Here is a 26,291-nt window from a genome sequence, read left to right on the forward strand (position 1 = left end):
TGCAGTCCAGACCTGTCTCCCATCGAAAATGTGTGGCGCATTATGAATCGTAAAATACGACAGCAGAGACCCCGGACTGTTGAACGACTGAAGTTCTACTTAAAACAAAAATGGGAAAGAATTCCACTTTCAAAGATTCAACAATTAGTTTCCTCAGTTCCCAAACATTTATTGAGTGTTGTTAAAAGAAAAGGTGATGTAACACAGTGGTGAACATGCCCTTTCCCAACTACTTTGGCACGAAATTCTAAGTAATTTATTATTTGCAAAAGAAAAAAAAAGTTTGAGTTTGAACATTAAATATGTTGTCTTTTTAGTGCATTCAACTGAATATAAATTGAAAAGGATGTGCAAATCATTGTATTCCGTTTATATTTACATCTAACACAATTTCCAAACTCATATGGAAATTGGGTTTGTTTGTATAAGCTGCTTTAAATGTCTTGTATATTTTTTAACGAATTTTACACATAACTTGACAATATATTTGGTAATATTTTTTTTTCCTGCTGATACGAAACGCCGCCTTGTGAACCGAGCTTCAAAAGTCCATCCATTTTTATTTTTGTTACCACTTGATCCAGTCGGAAATCCCATCACTATAACGTTGCCTTGTTACGTAACAGATGTAAAGACCAATAGAAAACGAGCCTGCTGTAAAGAATTAGCCAATCGCTAAACGCGAAAGCATGCACGTGATTCGCGGTGCGTTGGTGGACGGTTGTATAAAATGGGGCCCACATAAAGAGCACATGAGGACTAATGCTCCCATATGAGTTTGTTTTAACCGAGAAATGTGGTTCGATGTTGCAGGGAGGCGCGGCAAGTTGTTTGTAGCGTGAAAGCTGAAAGGGCGCGTCAGACTGACGGCGTCTTCCAGAGAAAACTTCCACTCGGACTTGGCTTACTCAGTCCCCTAAAATGGAGACAGTCAGCGACAATGTGCTCGACTACTCCCACTTGAACCTCAACACTTTCAGCGCAGAATGTGTCAGCGACGAGAAGAAGCGGAACACCGCCCAGCTTTACCTACACTACAACCGGCTGAGCTCGCTGCCCTCGTCGGTCACCTCCTTCTCCAACCTCCAGCTGCTGGACGTCAGCAGCAACGGACTGACGACTCTGACCGAGGATATCACGCGGCTCGCCAAGCTTAGGACGCTCATAGCCAAGAACAACCACCTGGACGAGCTCTCTCTGCCCAAAGGCTTCGGTTCCATGCAGCTGGAAGTGGTGAACTTCAGCGGGAATCGCTTCGAGGAGATCCCGCTCCAGTGCACCAAACTACGGCGGCTGCAGTCGCTGTCACTCGGCGGGAATAGACTGAAAAGTATCCCCGCTGAGATCGAAAATCTTACCAGGTAGGTCCTCCAACACCATTTAAAACATACATATATCAAGTAAAACGTAATATATATTAATAGTTTATTTGTATCGAAATGTATACACTTTGGGTACACACTAATCGAGTAAGCTTCAGGTCCGGCTGGGGATTTTCAGTGTCACATCAATGTTCACTTTGCCCACCCTCCCAACAAAAGCGGCACACATCACCATGGCAACACGGGTTGCAGAGTTTACCGGGGATAAGTGGGTCATACGGTTTACGCCACTGACACTCATAGAAAGTTCAGCTTCACGTTAGCCTGATGTGGTTCAGTGATGCGTTCAGGGTAATGGATGCAGACAGCTTTAGCTGTTTTTAAAGCGACCCATCCATCCATTTTCTACCGCTTATTCCCCTTTTGGGTCACGGGGGGCGCTGGTGCCTATCTCAGCTACAATCAGGCAGAAGATGGTGTACACCCTGGACAAGTCGCCACCTCATCGCAGGGCCAACACAGATAGACAAAATTCACAAACTGGGGCCAATTTAGTGTCTCCAATCAACCTAGACCCAGGTGCATGTCTTTGGAAGTGGGAGGAAGCCGGAGTACCCGTGTACTCAGTGGCCTAGTGGTGAGAGTGTCTGCCCTGAGATCGGTAGGTCATCAGTTCAAATCCTGGACGAGTCATACCAAAGACTATAAAAATGGGGCCTGTTACCTCCCTGCTTGGCACTTAGTTTTAAGGGTTGGAATTGGGGGTTAAATCACCATGAATGATTCCCAGGCGCGGCACCGCGGCTGCCCACTGCTCTCCTCACCTCCCAGGGGGTGATCAAGGGTGATGGGTCAAATGCAGAGAATAATTTCGCCACATCTAGTATGTGTGTGACAATCATTGGTACTTTAACTTTAACTTAAATGTACACACTTTGGGTACGTACAAGCGAGTTGGCTTCAAGTCCGGCTGGGGATTTTCAGTGTCACATCAATGTTCACTTTGCCCAGCCTCCCAACAAAAGCGGCACACATCACCATGGCAACACGGGTTGTAGAGTTTACCGGGGATAAGTGGGTCATACGGTTTACGCCACTGACACTCATAGAAAGTTCAGCTTCACGTTAGCCTGATGTGGTTCAGTGATGCGTTCAGGGTAATGGATGCTGACAGCTTTAGCTGTTTTTAAAGCGACCCATCCATCCATCCATTTTCTACCGCTTATTACCCTTTCGGGGCGCTGGTGCCCATCTCAGCTACACCCTGGACAAGTCGCCACCTCATCGCAGGGCCAACACAGATAGACAGACAACATTCACAAACTAGGGCCAATTTAGTGTCGTCAATCAACCTATCCCCAGGTGCATGTCTTTGGAAGCCGGAGTACCTGTGTACTCAGTGGCCTAGTGGTTAGAGTGTCCGCCCTGAGATCGGCAGGTCATGAGTTCAAATCTCGGACCAGTCATACAAAAGACTATAAAAATGGGGCCTGTTACCTCCCTGCTTGGCACTCAGCATTAAGGGTTGGTATTGGGGGTTAAATCACCATAAATGATTCTCGGGCGCAGCACCGCTGCTGCCCATTGCTCCCCTCACCTCCCAGGGGGTGATCAAGGGTGATGGGTCAAATGCAGAGAATAATTTCACCACATCTAGTATGTGTGTGACAATCATTGGTACTTAAATGTACACACTTTGGGTACGTACAAGCGAGTTGGTTTCAAGTCCGGCTGGGGATTTTCAGTGTCACATCAATGTTCACTTTGCCCACCCTCCCAACAAAAGCGGCACACATCACCATGGCAACACGGGTTGTAGAGTTTACCGGGGATAAGTGGGTCATAAGGTTTACGCCACTGACACTCATAGAAAGTTCAGCTTCACGTTAGCCTGATGTGGTTCATTGATGCGTTCAGGGTAATGGATGCTTTTTAAAGCGACCCATCCATCCATTTTCTACCGCTTATGCCCCCTTCGGGTCGCGGGGGGCGCTGGTGCCTATCTCAGCTACAATTGGGCGGAAGGTGGTGTACACCCTGGACAAGTCGCCACCTCATAGCAGGGCCAACACAGATAGACAACATTCACAAACTAGGGCCAATTTAGTGTCGTCAATCAACCTATCCCCGGGTGCATGTCTTTGGAAGCCGGAGTACCTGTGTACTCAGTGGCCTAGTGGTTAGAGTGTCCGCCCTGAGATCGGCAGGTCATGAGTTCAAATCTCGGACCAGTCATACCAAAGACTATAAAAATGGGGCCTGTTACCTCCCTCCTTGGCACTCAGTATTAAAGGGGAACATTATCACAATTTTAAAAGGGTTAAAAACAATAAAAATCAGTTCCCAGTGGCTTGTTGTATTTTTTTAAGTATTTTTCAAAATTTTACCGGTCTCGGAATATCCCTAAATAAAGCTTTAAAGTGCCTTATTTTCGCTATCTTCGAAACCACTATCCATTTCCCTGTGACGTCACACAGTGCTGCCAATGTAAACAAACAATGGGAATACCACAGCAAGATATAGAGACATTAGCTCGGATTCAGACTCGGATTTCAGCGATTTAAGAGATTCAACAGATTACGCATGTATTGAAACAGATGGTTGGAGTATGAAAGTATTGAAGAAGAAACTGAAGCTATTGACGCTATTCATAGCCATAGCACGGCCGAATAGCTGCGTTAGCATTGCCGGTAAAATGTGCGGACCAAACGATCAGGACTTTCGCATCTTTTGACACTGGAGCAACTTAAATCCGTCGATTGGTACGTATTTTACGCATTAAATGTGGGTGGAAGGAAACGTAATATAGTTGCAAATGCATCTACAGGTTATCCATACATCTCTGTGCCATGTCTGCTTTAGCACCGCCGGTAAATAGCATGTTAGCATCAATTAGCTGGCAGTCAACATCAACAAAACTCACCTTTGTGATTTCGTTGACTATCGTTGCAAATGCATCTGCAGGTTATCCATACATCTCTGTGCCATGTCTGCCTTAGCATCGCCGGTAAAATGTGGAGACACTTTGGCACATTCAATGGGGGTCTGGCGGCAGACACTTTCGCATCTTCGGGCCAGTGGTGCAACTTGAATCCCTCCCTGTTAGTGTTGTTACACCCTCCGACAACACACCGTCGAGGCATGATGTCTCCAAGGTTCCAAAAAATAGTCAAAAAAATGGGAAATAACAGAGCTGTGACCCGGTGTTTGTAATGTGTTGGAAAATGAAAATGGCGGCTGTATTACCTCGGCGACGTCACGTTCTGACGTCATCGCCTCCAGCGCGATACACAGAAAGGCGTTTAATTCGCCAAAATTCACCCATTTAGAGTTCGGAAATCGGTTAAAAAAATATATGGTCTTTTTGTTGCACCATCAAGGTATATATTGACGCTTACATAGGTCTGGTGATAATGTTCCCCTTTTAAGGGTTGGTATTGGGGGTTAAATCACCATAAATGATTCCCGGGCGCGGCACCGCTGCTGCCCACTGCTCCCCTCACCTCCCAGGGGTTGATCAAGGGTGATGGGTCAAATGCAGAGAATAATTTCGCCACATCTAGTATGTGTGTGACAATCATTGGTACTTTAACTTTAACTTAAATGTACACACTTTGGGTACGTATAAGCGAGTTGGTTTCAAGTCCGGCTGGGGATTTTCAGTGTCACATCAATGTTCACTTTGCCCAGCCTCCCAACAAAAGCGGCACACATCACCATGGCAACACGGGTTGTAGAGTTTACCGGGGATAAGTGGGTCATACGGTTTACGCCACTGACACTCATAGAAAGTTCAGCTTCACGTTAGCCTGATGTGTTTCAGTGATGCGTTCAGGGTAATGGATGCTGACAGCTTTAGCTGTTTTTAAAGCAACCATTAGGTTCAATTTGCTACATTAGCTCATGAATTATATTTTAACGTGTACTCTACTACTAAAACTTTGCTGACTTTTTGTACAGTACATGTATGTATGCATGCATGCAAGGAAATGCACAATATACCCCTTTTTGAATACAAGAGTGAACGCCAAAGAGAAGACATCCATCCATTTTCTACCGCTTATTCCATTTGGGGTCGCGGGGGGTGCTTGTGCCTATCTCGCTACAATCGGGCGGAAGGCGGTGTACACCCTGGACAAGTCGCCATCTCATCGCAGGGCCAACACAGATAGACAGACAACATTCACACTCACATTCACACTCTAGGGCCAATTTAGTGTTGCCAATCAACCTATCCCCAGGTGCATGTCTTTGGAAGTGGGAGGAAGCCGGAGTACCCGGAGGGAACCCACGCATTCACGGGGTGGACATGCAAACTCCACACAGAAAGATCCCGAGTCCGGGATTGAACCCTGACTACTCAGGACCTTCGTATTGTGAGGCAGACGCACAAACCCCTCTTCCACCGTGAAGCCCAATTTGCTAAATTTGCTCATGAATTATATTTTAACGTGTACTCTACTACTAAAACTTTGCTGACTTTATGTACAGTACATGTATGTATGCATCCATGCATGCATATACCCCTTGTTGAATACAAGAGCGGACGCCAAAGAGAATACATAAAATAGGTAAAAAGTACACTAGAGTGCAATAGAAGCTGACCAAACTCCCCTTTTGTTTGGCTTTTGATACATAAAGTAGTGGTCAAAAGTGTACCTGTAGAGAACATAATGTCATGGCTGTCTTGAATTTCCAATAATTTCGACAACTCTTATTTTTTTGTGATAGTGATTGGAGCCACATACTTGTCGGTGAAAAAAAACATTCATGAAGTTGGGTTCTTTTCTGACTTTATTATGGGTCTACAGAAAATGTGACCAAATCTGCTGGGTCAAAAGTATACATACAGAAATGTTAATATTTGGTTACATGTCCCTTGGCAAGTTTCACTGGAATAAGGCAAGGTTGGAAGCCATCCACAATCTTCTGGTTGAATTTTTGACCAATCCTCTTGACAAAATTGGTGTAGTTCAGCTAAATTTGTTGGTTTTGTCCACATGTTCTCAATGGGGTTTGAGTCAGGACTTTGGGAAGGCCATTCTAAAACCTTAATTCCAGCCTGACTTAGTCATTCCTTTACCACTTTTGACGATAAGACCTTCTGGAGGAAAGTTCTGTTGTCAGATGAAACAAAAAAATAGCTATTTGGCCACAATACCCAGCAAAATGTTTTGTAGAGAAAAGGTGAGGCCTTTAATCCCAGGAACACAATTTTCAAGCATGGTGATGTGGTAGTATTATTCTCTGGGCCTGTTTTGCTGCCAATGGAACTGGTGCTTTACAGACAGTAAATGGGACAATAAAAAAGGAGGATTACCTAAACTCATCAACCCGGAGGTTTGGTCTTGGGTGCAGTTGGGTGTTCCAACAGGACAATGACCCCAAACACATGTCAAAAGTGGTAAAAGAATGGCTAAAATCAGGCTACAAATAAGGTTTTAGAATGGCATTCCCAAAGTCCTGACTTAACCATGTGGACAATGCTGAAGAAACAAGTCAATGTCAGAAAACCAACAAATTCAGCTGAACTACACCAATTTTGTCAAGGAGTGGTCAAAAATTTAACCAGAAGCTTGTGTATGGCTACCAAAACCGCCTTATTGCAGTGTAACTTGCCAAGGGACATGTAACCAAACATTAACATTGCTGTATGTATACTTTTGACCCAGCAGATTTGGTCACATTTTCAGTAGTCTCATAATAAATTCATAACAGCACCAAACTTCATGAATGTTTTTTATGACCAAAAGTAAGTGCTCCAATCACTTTATTACAAAAAAATAAGAGTTGTAAAAATGATTGGAAACTCAAGACGGCCTTGACATAATGTTCTTTACAAGTGTATGTAAACTTTTGACCACAACTGTACATAACACAATATAATGATGCAATATTGTCCATTGGAAATAATGCATGTTGAAATCTGTTCGAGGGTCAAACTGTGGCTATCATAATGCATTTATCACAGCATGGGCAATGTTTTAAATAACATGTTAACATTCTTAACTACTACTGTAGCATGTTTATTAATTGACTATAAGGATGGTGATATTTCCCCGGAAGAAAATGGGTCTATACGGGAGGGTAAAATATTTATACAGTGCATGCAAAATCGCAATTATTCTGTCCTAAACTTCAGTAGTTCTTTTTTTAGTATTACAAAGTGTGTATATAATTTTTGTAACAACAAAACTTCCTTTGGTAAGACTGCACCTCAAAGGGTCTGTTTACAACATTTACACCAATGCCTACAGGGCGCTAACTTTCCAACATATTTTACACAGTATATGCCACCCTTTTATTTCTTCTAAGACGTAATGACGTAACTACTTAGGTACATAACACATGCGCAAGCATTAGTTTTGAAAAATATAGACTATTCTAAAACAAATGTGTTCTGTTTAACCACCAATGGTAACATGAGCTTTGAAAAATGTAACTAAAGAAGTAGTCTTAATACAACTAGTGTATTTTCCGGACTTTAGAGCGCACCGGTATGTAAGCCGCACTCACTCTAGAACTGGGGTCGGCAACCCAAAATGTTGAAAGAGCCATATTGGACAAAAAATACAAAAACAACTCCGTCTGCAGCCGCAAAAAAATAAAAGTCACATTACAACTGTGTGTCATGAGATATAAATTGAATTATGAGGACTTAAAGGAAACTAAATGAGCTCGAATATAGCTACAAATGAGGCATAATGATGCAATATGTACATATAGCTAGCCTAAATAGCATGTTAGCATCGATTAGCTTGCAGTCATGCAGTGACCAAATATGTCTGATTAGCACTCCACACAAGTCAATAACGTCAACAAAACTCACCTTTGTGCATTCACAAAGTTAAATGTTTGGTGGACAAAATGAGACAGAAAAAGAAGTGGCATAAAACACGTCTTAGAAAGTCGGAAAAAGGTATACATCAGGGGTAGGGAACCTATGGCTCTAGAGCCAGATGTAGCTCTTTTGATGACTGCGTCTGGCTCTCAGATGAATCTTAGCTGACATTGCGGTCAGTAATGAATAATTCCGCTGGTAATCACAGTGTCAAAAATAACGTTCAAAATATAAAACATTCTCAAGCATTTTAATCCATCCATCCGGTTTCTACCGCATTTGTTCAAGAAGTCGCATTAATGGTAAGAAGTATTTTATTTTTTGTTGGTTATCTTCAGAATAACAGTGTTATTAAAAAGAATAAGAAAATTATTATACTCTAAAAATGTTGGTCTTACTTAAAAATGCACGCATTTAATTGTATTCAATGTTAAAAAAATATAAATGGCTCTCACGGAAATACTTTTTAAAATATTTGGCTTTTATGACTCTCTCAGCCATAAAGGTTCCCGACCCCTGGTATACATGTAAACAAACTAGGGTGAGTTCAAGGACCGCCAAAATTAGTAGGCCAAAACGGCGCTCGCCAAATACTCTAATCAGTGAAGCAAGTTTAATGTAAACAGTGTGCATTATAACAATTAGGGAGGTTTGTGTCATGTTTGTCCTCCTACAGAAACCATATTAAAACAAAAAATGTTTTTTTCCTCATCTTTTTGCATTTTTCATATATTTTTGTAAAAGCTCTCGAGCGGCGCTAAAGAGCCGTATGATCCGCGGGTTGCCGACCCCCGCTCTCGAAGGAAGAACATATCTTTTAATATGTTAGCTGCACAGTTGTGAAATTAGTTATTTACACAGAAAGATTTTGTAAACGTCTATTTACATACCTTTATTGTTTTCGAACGGCTGATCAAACCAAACAGAAGTCATCGTCATGGATACACAAGCTACGGAAGCTTGCTCTCCAATCAGCTAAACAGACTCAAAAACATCAGGGTGACGTTTTGGCGAACTTGCTGAGGAATTTGTGAAACTGAAAAAATACAAAAAGAATGCCATTGGAAGGTAATAAATAATATTAACACAGACACTTGTAAACGTTTTAGCATATTAGCTAATACTAACGACACTAGTTTGATTATATTATGATAGCACGTACAAATATGCACCAACACACTCTTACAGACATCACACATGGGATGGTTTAGTAAGTATGAATATATTAAGTTATATTGTAAAACTTACAGATGTTGCTTGGAGTGATGAATGGCCAAACCATAGAAACGCTATGGACGACTAAAAAACATACCGGCACTTGAACTTGAGGTTCATAGCACTAACCAAAGGAAATATTGTAGAACCAGTGGTTTGAAGACTTTTCTTTTTTTTTTTTTTAGCAAGTACCACCTCAGAAAAAAGTTTTCTCCAATTACCACCTTAATGACCAACATTGAAATACAGTAGCGTAGTAGGCATTAAAAACAAGGCATATGTTTTTAATGTCTCTGTTTGAATATAGGAACATAAAACACTGTACTTTTGATCAAGTGATTCTTTTTTGTACCACTAATGGTATACCTACTACACTTTGCGAATCACTGCTGAAGCCACTCACCCCGCAGCACCTGCAGTGAGCAAACTTGGCCAAAAGATGGCGCCATAGCACAAAAAATAACACATGTTTTCTGTGTCTCTGCTTGTGTTTAATGCAAACTATTTGTTGTACAGAAAACATTATGGGCGTTAGCAAAGAAAAATAAATAAATTAGCCACACCGCTTTATAAGCCGCAGGGTTCAAAGTATAGGAAAAGAGTAGCAACTTATAGTCTGGGAAAATAATATTTAAAAGATCAGCTTTCTTATTAAATTTTGGGGTCTATATATTTTTACATGCAACCTGAATAGACAAGTCATGGCTTTTCTTCCAGTCAGTCACCTGGATAGATGCAGCCACATGGAAACTTGCTGGAAAAAAGGTTTTTCAAAAGGTGGCAAAAATAAAAGGGGTTCAGCTTGTTATGTCATTGCAGTATTTGTTTTGATAACCAGTGAACATGCACTGTATATTCTTTTAATATGCGTGTCCCATTCTTTGGCAGTGATTTTATTTTATTTTATTTTTTTTTCCAAGATGGCGCTGCTGTAGTGGCTGCTGTAGGCAGGAGCTCTGTGCTCTTGTGTCAATCTTTTGTGTTTCCCTCTTGTTTTCATGTGGTATTATATTTTTTTGCATTTTGGTCCGGGACCCTTTGGGACTGTGTGACAAGGGGTGCCACTTTCGTGACCTCTGTGGTGCTTTTTTTTGTGGACTTCTGGATCTGCCTCCCGGGAGCCTTTTGGCCATGGAGACCAGCTGCAGGGTCTCTGCTACACCAGAGTCTGTTTGGATGTACTGGAGGACATGCGTATGAGGGGACAGGACTGTGGAGCTAGCACTGAGCTACTGGGACGGAGAGGCTTCGCGGTGTCTTGACTGAGTGAGCAGGTGTCGGACACCTCAGTCACCTTGGACGTATCCTCGCTCATCCATGCGGACTGGACACTGGCCGAGAGTGGAGTCGGCTGTCCTGGTTGCCTTGTTTGGTCTGCTTCTGTCTCTGGCCGTGCCCCTTCCTCCCCAGCAGACGATGGCGTGGAACACCGCAGAGACCACCACAGTGGATATGTTTCTTTTACTTTTAATTCATAGCTGTATGTAGAAGTGTCTGGTTGTATCTGCTGCTTTAATGTCTTTAATGTCCTCTGTGTTCTTTGATGTTTGATGTTTCCCTCTTACACACGTGGAAGAGGGATGTATACTATGGCTATGAGTTGTTGTTGTTGTTTTTTTTCCCCCTTGGCCTCAGTCTGCACCCCCACTCCAGGGCCTAGGCTAAGACCGATTTTTGTAATTTTATTTTAATCTTCTATTTTTTTCTCCCCCACCCCTTGTTTACCTATATGTCATCTTTTTTGTAAGGGGCGCTGGAAGCCGGCAGACCCGTCAGTGATCCTGTTCTGTCTCCCTGTAATGTTTGTCTGATCTTGAATGGGATTGTGCTGAAAATTGTATTTTCCTGAAGGAACTCTCCTGACGGAATAAATAAAGTACTATCCATAAAGCCAAACCAGTTGCGCAACATCACTTGTTATTAGTTAGCAAAAAACAATAGTTAGTTTGTGTGTTTTGTATGGCAGCATCTGGATTCACTTCCCTGTTGTGCCAATGTTTCAGAAGCAGTGATTACACAACACTTTTTTTTTGTTGCTTCTTTTTGGGTTTTTTTGAAAGTTTGAAAGAAAACATCTGCAGTTTAAAGAAGAAACAGAGTCTGAAAGTTGAAGTTACCTTGGTGACAATACCAGAATAATAATGAGCAGATTGTGAGATGTGGAACATATCAAGTACTTTTAATAGGAACTCAATAGTTATGTGTATTGTGTGTGTTTCCAGGCCTCAAATTCTAACTTTTTAAGGTCAAGACGAGTGTTGCCTTAAAGGAGGGCTCATAGCGTTCATGTATGAGATTGCGGGCTGGCCAAAGTAATTAAGATTATTGTTATCAATATTGAAATCGTGATTACAGATTGTAAGGTAAAGCAGTGTTGGGGTGTGAACGTAATACCATCATGTAATTTATAATGTCTAATAAAAAGGCTATAGATCCATCCATCCATTTCTACCACTTATTCCCTTCAGGGTCGCGGGAGGCGCTGAAGCCTATCTCAGCGTTATCCATGTATCTAAAAACAAATGTGTTTTTTTAATTCTTTAATAATATCAACTTGTCTGCTTGTTATCATTACATCATGTCTTTATTACTATTTTTACATTTTGATAGTGGGAGTCCATCCATCCATTTCCTACCGCTTATTCCCTTATGGGGTGATAGTGGGATTTTTTAATTTTTTTAAATTATTTTTATTTGTACCGCCTTCCACTCGATTGTAGCTGAGATAGGCGCCAGCGCCCCCCGCTACCCCAAAAGGGAATAAGCGGTAGAAAATGGATGGATGGATGTATTATTAGTTATGTACATGTAGATGCTGTATTTGGGGACTGATCCATCAGGAGTTTGAGCAGAAAGATGTCATATAGGAATCAACCATACACAATAAAACATTAACAAGATGCTGTGTTTTTGGTGTAATACCTTTGTGACATGAAAAAATAAACATGGCGTTTACTTTTTGATATCAAAATAAAACACAAAGCAGTTTGGCAAATGAAAATTAAGTCTAACAAACAAGCTTTGTTCTTCTCCATGTATGTATGTATATATGTATTGTAGAACCATTTCAAAACTGGTTACAAAGGCTACAAATTTGGCTGCTGACCTATGCAGTGCCAATAACATTACAGCATTTCAAGTTGTATTATTTTGTCAAACTATAATTAATCTACTTGCTAATTTACTGTTAATATCTGGTTACCTTCTGTTGTAACATGCTTCTATCTATACTTCTGTTAAAATGTAACAAACACTTAGTCTTATGGTAAATGGGTTATTTTTGTATAGCGCTTTTATACCTTCAAGGAGCTCAAAGTGCTTTGACAATTTCCACATTCACACACATCCACACACTGATGGCGTAAATCACACCTTACTTTATCCGTGTCCACTCACAACATTGCCACCGTTTAAGACTCCGGCGCAACGTGACCTAGTACGCATTTGCGGGAAATGCGCACGTCATAGTCACCTCCAGTGTTGCTTTGTACGCAAGTTCTTAAATGTCATTTGTCTGAACAATATCCAATATTGTGGCATTTTAATTAACTTGAATCCAGTGTGCTGTGGGGCCCTTTTGTAGTGAATCACACCTGAGCCATCATAAATTAATCACATCTTTATTAGACACGTAAAAAATGTGATAAAGAACATTTTACATCAATCAAACTAGAGATCTAGATATCTGGTCAGGACACTCACGCTTTTGCCTTCACCTTCATTGTCCATTTCTTTTTGGTGACTATATACTCTGGACCTAGACCAGTGGTTCTTAACCTGGGTTCGATCGAACACTAAGGGTTCGGTGAGTCGGCCTCAGGGGTTCGGCTGAGGTCAAAACACACCCGACTCATCGTGTAAATACAAAATTATCCCTATCGGCGTATTACGGATACGCAACATCTGACTGATTTGCGAGTGTGTAATTTTGTGTGAGTTCATGCACTGTGTTGGTTATGTTGTTTGAACAAGGTTCATTTTCTGCACCAGTAAAAAAAACATGTTAATACTTAAGTATGGGGAACATATTTACCATTAATTAGTTGCTTATTAACATACAAATTGGTAACATATTGGCTCTTATCCAGTCATTATTAAGTACTTATTAATGCCTTATTCGGCATGGCCTCATTATAACCCTAACCCTCTAACCTTGACTCTAACCCTAACTAAATAACTCTAAATTAAGTCTTTGTTACTTAGAATATGTTCCGCATACTAAAGTGTTACTAAAAACATATAACTTTGTGTTGAATTTGAAGAAAAAAAACTTTTTTTTTTTTCACTAAAGAAGGGTTTGGTGAATGCGCATATGAAACTTGTGGGGTTCGGTACCTCCAACAAGGTTGACAAGCACTGACCTAGACATAGAGTCGACGACATACATGACAGACAATATCTAATACAGTCTGCTTTGCCACTCCAAATGCACTTGATGTTTTCCGTAGTTGGTCTTCCCGCGACGGCCAGGTAATACAAAGCACACGCTACCTTTTTTTATCCCATCCATGGGAGCTCCTATTCTCGTTGTCTCTCCTTCGAGAAATGGACAAAGTTTTTCGCTAAGTAGCATCACAGCTGACCCGGCCGGACATTCCGAAGATCTCTTGCCGTCTGAAAAGTATTGTATCCAAAATAGCTGCAATCGTTTTCTCTTAAGGTATTCATGTGTGATTTCTACAAGCGTCTGTACATGTAGAACAGCGGTTCTTAACCTGGGTTAGATCGAACCCTAGGGGTTCGGTGAGTCAGCCTCAGGGGCTCGGCAGAGGTCAAAACACACCCGACTCATCGTGTCAATAAAAACTTCTCCCTATCGGAGTATTACGGATACAACAACAGCAGAAGTCACACTGATTTGCAGGTGTGTAATTTGTTGTGAGTTTATGCAGTCTAGTGTGAGTTTAGTGTCGATTTTGTTCTTTGAACAAGGTGATGTTCATGCACGGTTCATTTTGTGCACCAGTAAAAAAACATGGTAACACTTTAGTATGGGGGACATATTGACCATTAATTAGTTGCTTATTAACATGCAAATTAGTAACATATTGGCTCTTAACTAATCATTATTAAGTAATTATTAGTGCCTTATTCGGCATGGCTTTATTAAAACCCTAACCAAATAACTCCAAATTTTTTCCATATTGGACCAAAAAAAAGAAAAACAAATCTGTCTGGAGCCGCAAAAAGTCAAAAGCCTTATGCAAGTGTTATAATGAAGGCAACACATTAAGGAAGTGTCTCAGAGGGTGAGATAACTTCTGGAAATTACTGGCTTAAAACTGCCAAAAGTAGAGATGCGTGTTCCCAAGTTAAAGGACAGGACAGGCTGTCTTCCTTTTTAATGGATTTATTACAATCTTTGCAAGATGGATAACGTTTGCTGAGTAAGTTAAATTAAATGAGCTCATATATACCTACAAACGAGGCATAATGATGCAATATGTACACACAGCTGTCTAAATAACATGTTAGCATGGATTATTAGCACTCCACGCAAGTCGATGACATCAAAGTTCACTTTTGTGCATTGACGCACAGCATAAAACGTTTGGTGGACAAAATGAGAAAGGATAAGTGGTATAAAACACGTGTTTTTGTGGCAGCGTCAGAGAAAGTTGTACATGTAAACCAACCACCGTGATTTCAAGGACCGCCAAAATTAGTAGGACAAAACGGTAGGGATGTCCTGATCCGATATTGATATCGGAAATCGGTCCGATATTAGCCAAAAAAGTGAATATCGGATTTTATCGGACTGAATCTAAAAACTCCGATATAAGCGCTCCGATATAACCTGTCCATTTGCCGCTGCAGCACTTCTATAATAGGTGACTGGTTTGATCACACTCCAACACAGTAGGTGGCGGCAATGTCCCTTAATTAACGTTGGTGGCGGCCGCTGAAGAAGAGCGTCTCTGATCCAGAATGCACAGCCCACGTGATCACAACAACGGCAACGCGTGTGCTCAGCAAAGTGTAGTGATGTCGGCTGTGTGGAAGTATTTTAACTCACAGCATGCCGAAATGCTTATCTTCTTAAAAAAAAATCTCCACATTATGCTCGAACTGCAAAAAAGTGGAGAAGGAGGAGTAGTAAGGGTAGTCAGCACTGACTGATTATTATTTGTTTTATGCTCTTGTTATTTGAGTGATATGTTTATTGTGTTTACACTATTCTTCAGTGAAGACTAAGAGTAATTACTACATTGTTTTGGGCATAGTCAGTCAGTGGAACTGGAGCTGTGAACTTTTAATTTAGAGCAGTTGGACAGTGGACAATATTGTGTTGTTTTTGTGGTTTTTGTCCCTGCCCACAGTTGTTTCCAACATATGCTGACTGTAAAAAAATAACTGAAGTGAACTTGAATTGTTTGCACTTTGAAACGTTTTTTGTTTTTTTTATTGGATTTATTTAGGTTATTTTTCAGGGTCTTCTAATTTATTTTTAATTTATTCTTTTCAATTGTATAATTATGTTGGTATTAGTGGTTATTTTGCACTTTAAATATAACATTTTGTTTTTATTGGATTTGTTGAGGTAATACTCTTATGTTGAAGGTTAAAATTTATGTAACCAATTGGTTAATAATAAATGGGTCAGTTTTTCCTATACCTACTCTTGCTGACTATTGTTTTCTGTTTTAACACTACAACATCAGTAACCGTAACATCACTTTATCAAGCCTTTTCCAACATTCTACAAAACAAAATAAGGAATAAATATATGTATGATTCGTGCCTATATCGTATCGTATTGATATCGGTATCGGCAAATACTCAAGGCTACAATATCGGTATCGTATCGGAAGTGAAAAAGTTGTATCGGGACATCCCTACAAAACGGTGCTGGCATTGTCATTAGAAGCATAAACACAAACATATTACATTGTGGGTTTTCTAACAATTAGGAAGGTTTGTGTGATGTTTGTCCTCCTCCGGTATCATTATTATATTTTTCCTCCATCTTTGTTCATTTTTGAAAAAGCTACAGGGAGCCTCCAGGGCGGCGCTAAAGAGCCGCATGCGGCTTGAGTGCCGCGGGTTGCTGACCCCCGCTGTAAACACTTTTGATCGTGCCGCCCAAGCCTGTACAATAGCTCACTACATGCAGCGACAACTGGTTTTCCAATTCTATCATCTCTGTCGTAATATGATTTTCCAAAAGCCAAACACAATCAAATGAAAGCGTTTGGATGTTTTTGTGCCACTCAAATTCATACAATAATTTGGTTTTCCTGATTGCATCACATGGCAAATAATCGACAATATAGAATACGTTTGCTGTAGGGTGCTAAGTACATACTTCAGATATGACATGACCTCAGCTTTTGACCCAGAAACACGAGTACTGAATGCTCAGTCTGACAAATCGATAAACCGTCGTAAAAAGGCAACTTAGCCCCGAGGAGATAGACTTTTACGATTTCAAAATGAACTACTTAACCAGAAGCAAGCCCTGCTTTCAGGTTATTGACATGTTTGTCTGCACCACTGACTTTTATATCATCTCTTATCAAGATGTTAACAGTAGCACTTCTCTTTGAATCATGTTGGGTGAAAGCTCAACCCTCCACGTCTTATCCAATTTATTAAGGTCAACTGCATTTATTGTACGACTCAATGAGGACACTTCACGTACGGCAAAGCCACAATTCCCTCAAGTCACTGGGGTTAAACTATATTTTTTTGCAGCAGAGTGTGTAATTTACAGACCTTATCGTTTACAGTAAGAGATGACTCTCTTCCCTCCCCTCCGGTCCAGTGTAACAGTTTCCATCCACCCATTTTTTACCGCTTGTCCCAGTTTGAGGAGCTAAAACCCTTTTACTCATGTCTACACGCCTTTAGCGCCCCCAAGTGGTTGGTTTGTTTCTATCAGTGTGCTTTGCCAGAGAGCACGATTTTGCTTTAGTTTAGCAGTCAAATGTGAATGTATCATTATGGAAATATAAGCTTATTGTGACGTCACACTGCCATCTAGTGGTGAAATTACTACAATGCATACATGTATTGACATTCATTTTTGGATGGCTGCAAGAGTATTGGAGACACACAAAAAACAAATACATAACATCTTAATTGAAGAAAATTGACAACTTGTAAAGCTACAGTTTTTCAGTAATAAAATGAACAAATATAAAGTTAAAAAAATAGTTATCACAAGAATGAAGAAATATATTTACTTATGTGAATTCAGTCGTTCAAAAAAATAGGTCTAAATCTGAGTGTTTTTTTTGTGTTTTTTTAGGTAAATCCTATTTAAGAATGAAGTCCTATCTTTTAGGAAAAATCTAAATATGAGAATAGGTTTTAAATTAAAATTCACTTTAGAACAAGTGAATTGAGATTTTTCTTTTATTTAGTTTGACAAAAAATACAGATCATTCATATTTTTCAAGAAAAACATGTAGTATTTTAAGGGTCCATTAATATTTTTCCTTGAAATAACTAATATTTGAGTTTTAAAAAGTATTCCCCTCCTCCCCCACGAAAAATATAGTATGATATTTAAAAAGTACTTACTTTAAAGGCCTACTGAAACCCGCTACTACCGACCATGCAGTCAATGATGAAGTATTAACATTGCAACACATGCCAATACGGCCGGGTTAACTTACTAAAGTGCAATTTTTTAAATTTCGCGCCGAAAAATCCTGCTGAAAAACGTCTCGGTATGATGAAGCCTGCGCGTGACGTCACGGATTGTAGAAGACATTTTGTGCCAACATTGTGTGCCCAGCTATTAAGTCGTCTGTTTTCATTGCAAAATTCCACAGTATTCTGCACATCTGTGTTGGGTAATATTTTGCAATTGGTTCAATGAACAATGAAGACATCAAAGAAGAAAGCTGTAGGTGGGAAGCGGTGTATTGCGGCCTGCTTTAGCAACATAAACACAACCGGTGTTTCATTGTTTACATTCCCGAAAAATGACAGTCAAGCTTTACTATGGAACAGAGATGTCAAGCGAACACTGTTGGATTGGACCGCACACACAAAGTATAGTGTATTATGCAGCGATCATTTAAAAAAATAACATTTTACCATTCTGTATTCTGAAGGCGATCTATGTCGTGTGCCACTCCAGCATCAATATCAGCAGCGTCCTCCTGACTGTCACTGTCAGGTTCAAAGCGGTCTGGCTCTATCCCTTGTTGCGGTTGGGCCTGGCCGAGTGGCCACGGCGCCTCTCACAGCATCTTCCCCATCTGAATCGCTCCCACTGCCCTCTAGTCTTTTTTTTTTTTTCTAATCCTTCACTCTCACTTTCCTCATCCACAAATCCTTCATCCTCGCTCAAATTAATGGGGAAATCGTCGCTTTCTCGGTCCGAATCGCTCTCGCGATGGCCATGATTGTAAACAATGTTCAGATGTGAGGAGCTCCACAACCCGTGACGTCACGCGCACATCGTCTGCTACTTTTGGTACAAGCAAGGCTTTTTTTATCAGCACCAAAAGTTGCGAACTTTATCATCGATGTTCTTTACTAAATCCTTTCAGCAAAAATATGGCAATATCGCGAAATGATCAAGTATGACACATAGAATGGAGCTGTTATCCCCGTTTGAATAAGAAAATCACATTTCAGTAGACCTTTAAATAAAAATACAAAAAAGTTGAAAACTAACATCACAATTCTCTTGCCTCTTCTAGTTTGGAGATGTTGTATCTGGGTGGAAACTTCATCACCACCATTCCTCCAGAAGTTGCCAATCTGCCTTACCTGAGCTACTTGGTGTTGTGTGACAACCGCATCCAGAGTGTCCCACCACAGCTCACCAGGTAGCAACGGGCCTTCATCTTCATCATCATTGTCGCCTCACACTGACGCCATTTCCTCTTTCTCAGGCTCCACTCGCTGCGCTCCCTCAGCCTCCACAACAACCTGCTCACTTACCTGCCCAGGGAGATCCTCAGCCTGGTGCACTTGCAGGAGCTCAGTCTCCGCGGCAACCCGCTGGTGGTGCGCTTCGTCAAGGAGATGACCTACGACCCCCCTTCGCTGCTGGAACTGGCGGGGCGCACCATCAAGAGCAGGAACATGTCGTACTCGCCACGAGACCTTCCTTCCAACCTGCTGCACTACTTGGAACTGGCCAGCAAGTGTCCCAACCCCAAATGTGCCGGTGAGGGCGACACCGCCATGTTCCTTTCCTCCTCACTAACACAATTAGTCCCTTCCAGTGTCAAACTGTTCACTTCAGAACACTTAACAACTCTACAGGCAATGTTCTTACCTTCCAGCTCTTTTTAATCACGTAATAAGACATTAGCCAGGCATCTGGCAATAGTGCTGCTTTTAAGCACCTGCAGCAAAAACACAAATCAAAGGTCCTCTATTACAGGAACACTGCTGTTTTTAAATATCTACTGCAAAAACAACTAATGAAATATCATCTGCATGACAGGAACACTGTTGTTTTTAAGCATCTACTGCAAAAACAAATAATGGAACATCATCTGTATGAAAGGAAACTGCTGTTTTTAAGCACCTACAGCAAAAACACAAATCAAAGGTCCTCTATTACAGGAGCACTGCTGTTTCCAAGCATCCACTGCAAAAACAACTAATAAAATATCATCTGTATGACAGGAACACTGCTGTTTTTAAGCATCTACTGCAAAAACAACACACTTGCAAAAGATAATTTGTATGACGGGTACACTGTTTTTATGCATCTCCTGAAAAAACAACTATTTGAAGATAATCTGTATGACAGGAACATTGCTATTTTTAAGCATCTACTGCAAAAACAACAATTGGAAAGATAATCTTTATGACAGAAATACTGCTGTTATTAAGCATCTACTGCAAAAAACAAAAAAAACTTGTCAAATATCATCTGTATGACAGGAGCACTCTGTTTTTAAGCATCTACTGCAAAAAGAAAAATGAAATATCATTTGTATGACAGGAACACTGCTGTTTTTAAGAATTTACTGCAAAAACAACACACTTGCAAAATATCATCTGTATGACATGTACACTGTTTTTAAGCATCTCCTGTAAAAACAACTAATAAAAAATCATCTGTATGAGAGGAACATTGCTGTTTTTAAACATGTACTGCAAAAACAAATAATGAAATATCATTTGTATGACAGGAACACTGCTGTTTTTAAGCATCTACTGCAAAAACAACACACTTGCAAAAGATAATTAGTATCACAGGTACACTGTTTTTATGCATCTCCTGAAAAAACAACTATTTGAAGATAATCTGTATGACAGGAACATTGCTATTTTTAAGCATCTACTGCAAAAACAACAATTTGAAAGATAATCTTTATGACAGGAATACTGCTGTTAAGCATCTACTGCAAAAACAAAAAAAAAACTTGTCAAATATCATCTGTATGACAGGAGCACTCTTTTTTAAGGATCTACTGCAAAAAAAAAAGAAATATCATTTGTATGACAGGAACACTGCTGTTTTTAAGCATTTACTGCAAAAACAACACACTTGCAAAAGATCATCTGTATGACATGTACACTGTTTTTAAGCATCTCCTGTAAAAACAACTAATAGAAAATCATCTGTATGAGAGGAACATTGCTGTTTTTAAACATGTACTGCAAAAACAAATAATGAAATATCATTTGTATGACAGGAACACTGCTGTTTTTAAGCATCTACTGCAAAAACAACACACTTGCAAAAGATAATTAGTATCACAGGTACACTGTTTTTATGCATCTCCTGAAAAAACAACTATTTGAAGATAATCTGTATGACAGGAACATTGTTATTTTTAAGCATCTACTGCAAAAACAACAATTTGAAAGATAATCTTTATGACAGGAATACTGCTGTTAAGCATCTACTGCAAAAACAAAAAAAAAACTTGTCAAATATCATCTGTATGACAGGAGCACTCTTTTTTAAGGATCTACTGCAAAAAAAAAGAAATATAATTTGTATGACAGGAACACTGCTGTTTTTAAGCATTTACTGCAAAAACAACACACTTGCAAAAGATCATCTGTATGACATGTACACTGTTTTTAAGCATCTCCTGTAAAAACAACTAATAGAAAATCGTCTGTATGAGAGGAACATTGCTGTTTTAAAGCATTTACTGCAAAAGCAACACAAATGTGAAAGATAATCTATATGACAGGAACACTGCTGTTTTTAAGCATCTACTGCAAAAACAAATAATGGAAGATCTGTATGATAGGTACATTGCTGTTTTTAAGCATCTACTGCAAAAACAACACATTTGCAAAAGATCATCTGTATAACAGGAACACTGCCGTTTTTAAACATCTACTGCAAAAACAAAAATAACCTGTAAAAATATCTTCTGTATGACAGGAGCACTCTTTTTAAGCCACCACTGCAAAAACAACTAATGAAAAATAATATGTATGACAGGAACACTGCTGTTTTTAAACATATACCGCAAAAACAACAAACATGTGAAAGATAATCTGTATGACTGAAACACTGCTGTTTTTAAGCATCTACTGCAAAGACAAAAAACAAATTTTCAAATATCTTCTGTATGACAGGAGCACTTTTTTTAAGCATCTACTGCAAAAACTACTAATGAAAATGAATCTGTATGACAGGAACACTGCTGTTTTTAAGCATCTACTGCAAAAACAATGTGTGAAAGATAATCTGTATGACAGGAACAATGCTGTTTTTAAGCATCTACTGCAAAAACAATGTGTGAAAGATAATCTGTATGACAGGAACAATGCTGTGTTTTAAGCATCTACTGCAAAAACAAAAAAACTTGTCCAATATCATCTGTATGACAGGAGCACTCTGTTTTTAAGCATCTACTGCAAAAACAGCTAATGAAAGATAATCTGTATGACAGGAACACTGTTGTTTTTAAGCATCTACTGCAAAAACATGTCAAATATCATCTGTGTGACAGGAGCACTCTGGTGTTTCTGCAATCAAAGATAATTTGTATGACAAAAGTGCTCTTCTGCTTTTAAACACCTACTGCAAAAACACAAATCAAAGATCTTCTATGACAGGAGCAGTGTTTTTTTTAAGCCTCTACTGCAAAAAACAACTGGTCAAAGATCATCTGTACAACCGGAACACTAAATGGGTTATACTTGTATAGCATTTTTGTACCTTCAATGTTGCTGTTTTTAACCATCTACTGCAAAACCAACTAACGTATCCAAGATAATCTGTATGACAGGAGCACTATGCTGTTTCAAGCATCGACTGCAAAAATACCAATAAAGGATAATCAGTATGACAAAAGTGCTCTTCTACTTTTTTAAAGCAACTACTACAAAAACAACTAATCAAAGATCATTATATAACTGGACACTGCTGTTTTTAGGCATCTACTGCAAAAACACCAATCAAAGATCATCTGCATGACAAAAGTGCTCTTCTGCTTTTGAGCACCTACTGCAAAAAACACATATCAAAGATCCTCTATGACAGGAGCAGTGCTTTTTTAAAGCAACTACTACAAAAACAACTAATCAAAGATCATTATATAACTGGACACTACTGTTTTTAAGCATCAACTGCAAAAACACCACTCAAAGATCACCTGTATGACAAAAGTGCTTTTCTTCCTTTAAGTACCTAGTGCAAAAAAACACACAAATCAAAGATCCTCTATGACAGGAGCAACGCTGTTTTTAAGGACCTACTGAAAAACCAGCAGTCAGATCTGTTACAACAGAAATGCTCAGCTGTTTTTGCACATGTGCTGTACAAAAACAGTAACCAAAGATCCTCCATATGAATCTTTGAATCTGCCACAAACATTTCAGTCGCTCCCAAGTTTTGACCAAACTTGCCGCCACTGACCCAGCGGTTTAAGACTCCACATAAATGTTTCGCTATTTCTTTAGCTTTAAGATCACAGAATGTGTTGATGATATGAAACAAGAAACCAGACTTACCACCATGTAGGAAAGTAAAACACTTGTCCTGGCTGCTCAGAGCAATATGGCGACCCTAAAAAAAAATAAAACCAAGGAAAACAGTTAAGTCTTTATGTGAAGCGACTCGCCTAACAAGACAGTGCTTTTGTAACTGGGCAGTAAAGGTAAGGTTAGAGGTCAACTGAAATGAGATGTTCTTATTTAAACAGGGATAGCAGGTCCATTCTATGTGTCATACTTGATCATTTTTCAATATTGCCATATTTTTGCTGAAAGGATTTAGTAGAGAACATCCACAATAAAGTTTGCAACTTTTGGTGCTAATAAAAAAGCCTTGCCTTTACCGGAAGCAGCAGACATATCATATAAGAGTGACGTCACGGGTTGTGGAGCTCATCACATCCTCACATTGTTTACAATCATAGCCACCAGCAGCGAGAGCGATTCGGACCGAGAAAGCGACGATTTCCCCATTAATTTGAGCGAGGATGAAAGATTCGTGAATGAGGAAAGTGAGAGTGAAGGACTAGAAAGAAAAAAGAAGACTATACAGTGGGAGCAATTCAGACGTTATTAGACAAATTTACTAGGATAATTCTGGAAAATCCCTTATCTGCCTATTGTGTTACTAGTGTTTTAGTGAGATTATATGGTCATACCTGTACAACCTGAAGGTCGGCCCCGCACCTTTCTTCAGCACCAGTCGACGGGTGGTGGCGATGCCCATCTCTGCCCTTTGCAAGGGACCCTCTTCGAAAGACGATCTTTTGAAATGATCGCTGCATAATACACTGTACTAAGTGTGTGTTTGGTCCAATCCAACTGTGTTTGCTTGACCGCACTGTTTCATAGTAAAGCTTCACCGTCATCGTTTGGGATTATAAACAATGAAACATCGGTTGTGTTTGTGTTGCTAAAGGCGGCCGCAATACACCGCTTCCCACCTACAGCTTTCTTCTTTGATGTCTCCATTATTCATTGAACAAATTCCAAAAGATTCAGCAACACAGTTGTCCAAAATACTGTGGAATTATGCGATGCAAACAGACGACTTATAGCTGGGAACGATGCTGGAACAAAATGTCCTCTACAATGCGTGATGTCACACACACGCGTCATCATACCGCGACGTTTCAGCAGGATACTTTGGCGCGAAATTTAAAATTGCAATTTAGTAAACTGGCATGTGTTGCAATGTTAAGATTTCATCATTGATATATAAAATATCAGACTGCGTGGTCGGTAGTAGTGGGTTTCAGTAGGCCTTTAATGTCTTTTTTTTTTTACACAAAATCAAGATACGAAGGTCCTGAGTAGTCCTGGGTTCAATCCCGGGCTCGGGATATTTCTGTGTGGAGTTTGCATGTTCTCCCCGCGACTGCGTGGGTTCCCTCCGGGTACTCCGGCTTCCTCCCACCTCCAAAGACAAGCACCTGGGGATAGGTTGATTGGCAACACTAAATTGGCCCTAGTGTGTGAATGTTGTTTGTCTGTCTGTGTTGGCCCTGCGATGAGGTGGCGACTTGTCCAGGGTGTACCCCGCCTTCCGCCCGATTGTAGCTGATATAGGCACCAGCGCCCTCCGCGACCCCAAAGGGAATAAGCGGTAGAAAATGGATGGATGTGACTCTGGAAAAGACCATTTCTACTGTAAATCCCTCCTTTTGTGACCTTTCTCTGTGCTTCCCTGCAGGCGTGTACTTCGACTCGTGCGTACGCCACATCAAATTTGTGGACTTCTGCGGCAAGTACCGGCTGCCCCTCATGCACTACCTGTGCTCCCCGGAGTGCACCACGTCGCCGTGCAGCTCCAACCCTCAGAGCGACGCCGAGTCGGAGGAGGAGAACAGCGTGCCCGCCGACCGCCTGCAGAGGGTGCTGCTGGGCTAGCAGTGACAAGTGAACTCCTTTTTTTTTTTTTCTTAAAAGAATCACTTTCCAACTCACTAAACGGACTCGTTTCTCAATGAGGTTCAATACTGGAAGCGACCTGCAGGAAGTGGATGTGAGGACACATGTTTATTATGTTCAGGGATACACTCTATTCTACTTAACTTCCTAAAACACCATTTTTATTTTTTCAAGATGACCTTAGCTTAAGAAAAAATTGTTTTTGTTGTACTAACTTAGACAAGTTTTAGACGTGAGAATGTTAAATGTTACAGTGGCAACTAAAGGAGAATAACATCCTAATAATGTCTTTCAATGCATCCTGAAATGTGATGAAGATTACCTGCAATTTTTTTTATTATCGGAAAGGTATATCATGTGTTTTAATAGCTACTTTAATACAGGGTTCCCCAACCTTTTTTCCACCAGGGACCATTTTAATGTTTAATAGATTATTTTCACAGACCGGCTTTCTACGTGTGGCGGATAAAAAAACGCAAACAATTAGCCTTTAACTACAATCTGACATATTAACATTTTATATCTCCATTAATGTGCATTGTCGCATGTACTATAACAAAGGAGTTGTAATATACATCTATTAACCAGCTTATTGGTGTGTTTAGCGAGACAGGTGGAAGTTAAGTTGGAGAAAATGCGGTAGTTTATAAATGAATTAATCTTTCTGTGAGGCCCGGTAGCAAATGCGTCCCAGACTGGAACCAGTCCCCGGACCGGTGGTTGGGGGACCACTGCTTTAATACACATTTGAATTAGCTTGCACTTAAACTGAAAATGTATTACTTTCATTTGTATGTGATCACACATAATAAAGATTTATATAATTTATATATACTATATTCTGTCTTGGCTGTTGATTTAAATTCATAATTAAAATGTGATCACAGTTTTGGAAAGTTCCGTGCCGGCTTTTATGTGTTTGTATTTGACGTCACAAAGTTAAGGGGAAAAAAAACTTGCACAAAAATTGTTCAATTAAAAATTAAAAGCCAATCAAAAGTTTCATTTGAGTGCTTGACTAAACAATTTTTTTGAATTTTTAAAGCTTTAGACCAGGGGTGCCCACACTTTTTCTGCAGGCGAGCTACTTTTCAATTGACCAACTCGAGGGGATCTAC

The 26,291-nt window shown here is 40.1% G+C and overlaps 1 protein-coding gene across 1 annotated transcript; it reads left to right on the plus strand.

Moving 5' to 3' along the window:
- The first annotated feature begins 689 nt into the window (after positions 1–689).
- LOC133537968 (leucine-rich repeat-containing protein 58-like) lies at positions 690–26,010 on the plus strand. The gene is made up of 4 exons (XM_061879160.1): positions 690–1,361; positions 19,038–19,166; positions 19,233–19,510; positions 24,956–26,010. Exons 1-4 carry the CDS (start codon positions 922–924, stop codon positions 25,150–25,152), a joined length of 1,044 nt encoding a protein of 347 aa, XP_061735144.1. The 5' UTR covers positions 690–921; the 3' UTR covers positions 25,153–26,010.
- Positions 26,011–26,291: the final 281 nt, after the last annotated feature.

Source organism: Nerophis ophidion, linkage group LG19 (genome assembly GCF_033978795.1).
Source record: "Nerophis ophidion isolate RoL-2023_Sa linkage group LG19, RoL_Noph_v1.0, whole genome shotgun sequence".
NCBI lineage: Eukaryota > Metazoa > Chordata > Actinopteri > Syngnathiformes > Syngnathidae > Nerophis > Nerophis ophidion.

Coding starts and splice junctions, on each gene's coding strand:
- LOC133537968 (XM_061879160.1), top strand. CDS start 922: ATGGAGACAGTCAGCGACAATGTGCTCGACTACTCCCACTTGAACCTC. Junction 1,362..19,037: donor GAGATCGAAAATCTTACCAG/GTAGGTCCTCCA, acceptor TGCCTCTTCTAG/TTTGGAGATGTTGTATCTGG. Junction 19,511..24,955: donor TCCCAACCCCAAATGTGCCG/GTGAGGGCGACA, acceptor GCTTCCCTGCAG/GCGTGTACTTCGACTCGTGC.